Source organism: Otolemur garnettii, unplaced genomic scaffold (genome assembly GCF_000181295.1).
Source record: "Otolemur garnettii isolate 467f Iridium unplaced genomic scaffold, OtoGar3 scaffold00236, whole genome shotgun sequence".
NCBI classification, from domain to species: domain Eukaryota; kingdom Metazoa; phylum Chordata; class Mammalia; order Primates; family Galagidae; genus Otolemur; species Otolemur garnettii.
Window position 1 is genome coordinate 1,779,453 of NW_003852631.1, and position 2,652 is coordinate 1,782,104.

The 2,652-nt window shown below is 31.5% G+C and overlaps 1 protein-coding gene across 1 annotated transcript in view; it reads right to left on the reverse strand.

Annotated features, from left to right (window-relative positions):
• The window catches only part of RNF13 (ring finger protein 13), a 140,006-nt gene that overhangs the window by 52,668 nt on the left and 84,686 nt on the right, over positions 1-2,652 (reverse strand). Inside the window, exon 5 of the mRNA XM_023508278.1 lies at positions 935-1,057. Within this exon, the coding sequence (XP_023364046.1) occupies positions 935-1,057 (123 nt within the window). The remainder of the gene's footprint in view (positions 1-934; positions 1,058-2,652) is intronic.

Sequence of the window (2,652 nt, forward strand, 5' to 3'; positions counted from 1 at the left end):
CATGTAACATGTGAACAGTATTTTAAATATCATCACTATATGGCAGAAATGACAAAAACAATGAACAGAAAACCTTGTCCTCTTTTTGGTATGCATTTTCAAAGTCAAATATTCATGAATTTCTTTTCTCTCTAATTTAGACTTGGATTTCTTTGTGCCAGTCTCCTTTTGGAAAATGGAGATAATAAGTAATAATAACATCCACTCAAGGGTTGTTGTGAACATTAAATGGATAACGAATGTAGAAATCTTGCTTTCATGAGTGCTTGGCATTTAAATGCTCAATAAACAAACTTGCTTTTATTAGTAGTATTTTTGTTATTGCTCCTCTATGCTCCTGCCCACTATGTTTTGAGGATCTGTTTCATGGAGGAACCTCTGAAAGTGTTCACTGCACTGTTTTCTATATTATATCACATAGCTGTGTAATAATTTTAGTCTATCTGTTACCCTTACAATGAGATTTATAAGTAGAGGTTTTGCACAAAAGCTTTCATTCCAAATCAAACTTATAAAACTGAAGAACTTTTTGTCTTTGTAAAAGTTAATCACTTAACACACTGTGATTTGGATTCTGTGTTTTAAAAGTAACAAATTTCTTTTTAATAATATACAAAAATTTCTTAATAGCACATGTCATAAAAATACAAATCGCATTGTTTTTAAATATCGTGGTCTGATGAAACTGTAAAATGAGAAGTTTTACTACCTTTTTAGCAATATGGGCACTTTACTCTCTCTAGCATGAATATAGTTTCAATATATAATCATACAAAGAAAAAAACAGTACAACACAGTAAGTCAAAATCGTGACTTAAAGAGATAATTTAGCTCAATAGAGTTCATTCTGAACCAGACAACTAATATTATATAATTCTACCTTAATATAAAGAAGAATAAAGTTATATGATTATTTTCTATATCCATTACTTACCCTTTTTCATATGTGAATTCATCTTTCAAAGAATTAGCTGATGATTCACCAATAAAGACAGATGGAATGTCAATTTTCTTTAATACATCAACTGTATAGAAGAATAAGAGTAATTTTATTATTCTTAAATAGTTGTACAGTCAATTTTCTTCATAATAGCAGCAAATTTAACTGAAACAATTACAATCAGTTCTAACTGTCTACTGGTTGATTTTCCAGGTTGCTCAGACCATCAGCGTAGTTGAGAAACATGGCGGCATTTACAGTAACAAAGCTCATATTTTGCACATGCCCATTACCTCAATTCTCTCAACAGTTCTATGAGATTGAGGCATAATTTTTATTATTTCCATTGAATTTATTCCTCTATAAACATGATTTTAAATATTACACAAGGAAGATGAAGAAATTTTAGGTTTTCTTCCCCCACATACTTAATTCCTAAGTGAAAAAGAAAAAAAGTTTCTTTTACATACCCATTTCCAGGAGTGATACAGCCATGCCATGTAAGAAAAGACTGCTTTACAACAATCTAAAAAGAACCCTATATGTCTCTGGCTTTCCAGAGTAAAAACCAAGAAGAGTTGAGAAAGGGCATAGAGGGAAATCTGAGTAAATTTCTACTTCCTCCTATGCCTGGAATTCATGGTAAAACTTTGTGTTTTGGTTGGTCTAAAGAAATATGACTCTTATACCCATATTTCAAAACCAAACTCAAATGCCACTTAAAAAAAGTTTTATAAAAAATTACCCATTGCTGAGAAATAGAAATAAAAACAATTCCTTTAATGTTGCTAATAGGAAAAGCAACCTTATTATTACCTGTGAGTTTAACTTAGCAGATTTGGCTTTAGAGAAAGCCCATTTGTTTTCTTGTTACAGTTTTCAAAATAACTTTGTTCTATATTTTGAAAATAATGCATATTCATTATGCATTTTAAAAGTCAGGCGGTGTGGAGTAAGCAGATAAAAAGACAAGAAAATACAACCATAATCCTTCCCACCCAAAGATAAATGTTTCATTTGAAATAGCAAACAATTTGAAGTTCTGTAAGTTTTGACAAATACATGCAATTATTTGACAAATACACCACAATTAAGATACAGAATGTTCTGTTATCCCTCCCAAATTCCCCCATTTCTCATCAACCCCAATCTCAGCAATTGCTGATTTATTTTTTTGTTCATTTATTTGTTTTTCATCCTATGATCTCCCCAATCTCAGCAATTGCTGATTTATTTGTTTGTGTTTCAGCCTTAATGAAGACAAATTTTAAATCTTGGTACCCTTGATAAAGCTTTTTTTTTTCACTTCCAGATTGTTTTATGCAACTTTAAACACTCCATCCCACACACTCTCTATTTCTCTCTCTTGCTTCTCCCTCTCTCTCTCTCTCTCTCTCTCTCTCCCCCCCTCTCTCACACACACACACTAAACCTCAAACACCTAGGAGGACAGAATCCAAATGGTTAGTCAGGAATATTTAATTACTATTACTGACCAATGTGAACAACTGAAATCGTAATTGTCATATCAATGGAATCATACAATAGAAAAAAGTATAAGATTTTTTTCCATTCAATGATATTCCTCAAATATTCTGTCATATCAATAAATTTAGATCTACTTCATTATTTATTTATTTAGAGACAGAGTCTCACTGTGTTGCCCAAACTGGAGTGTAGTAGCTATTCACAGGCACTATTGCAGCACACTA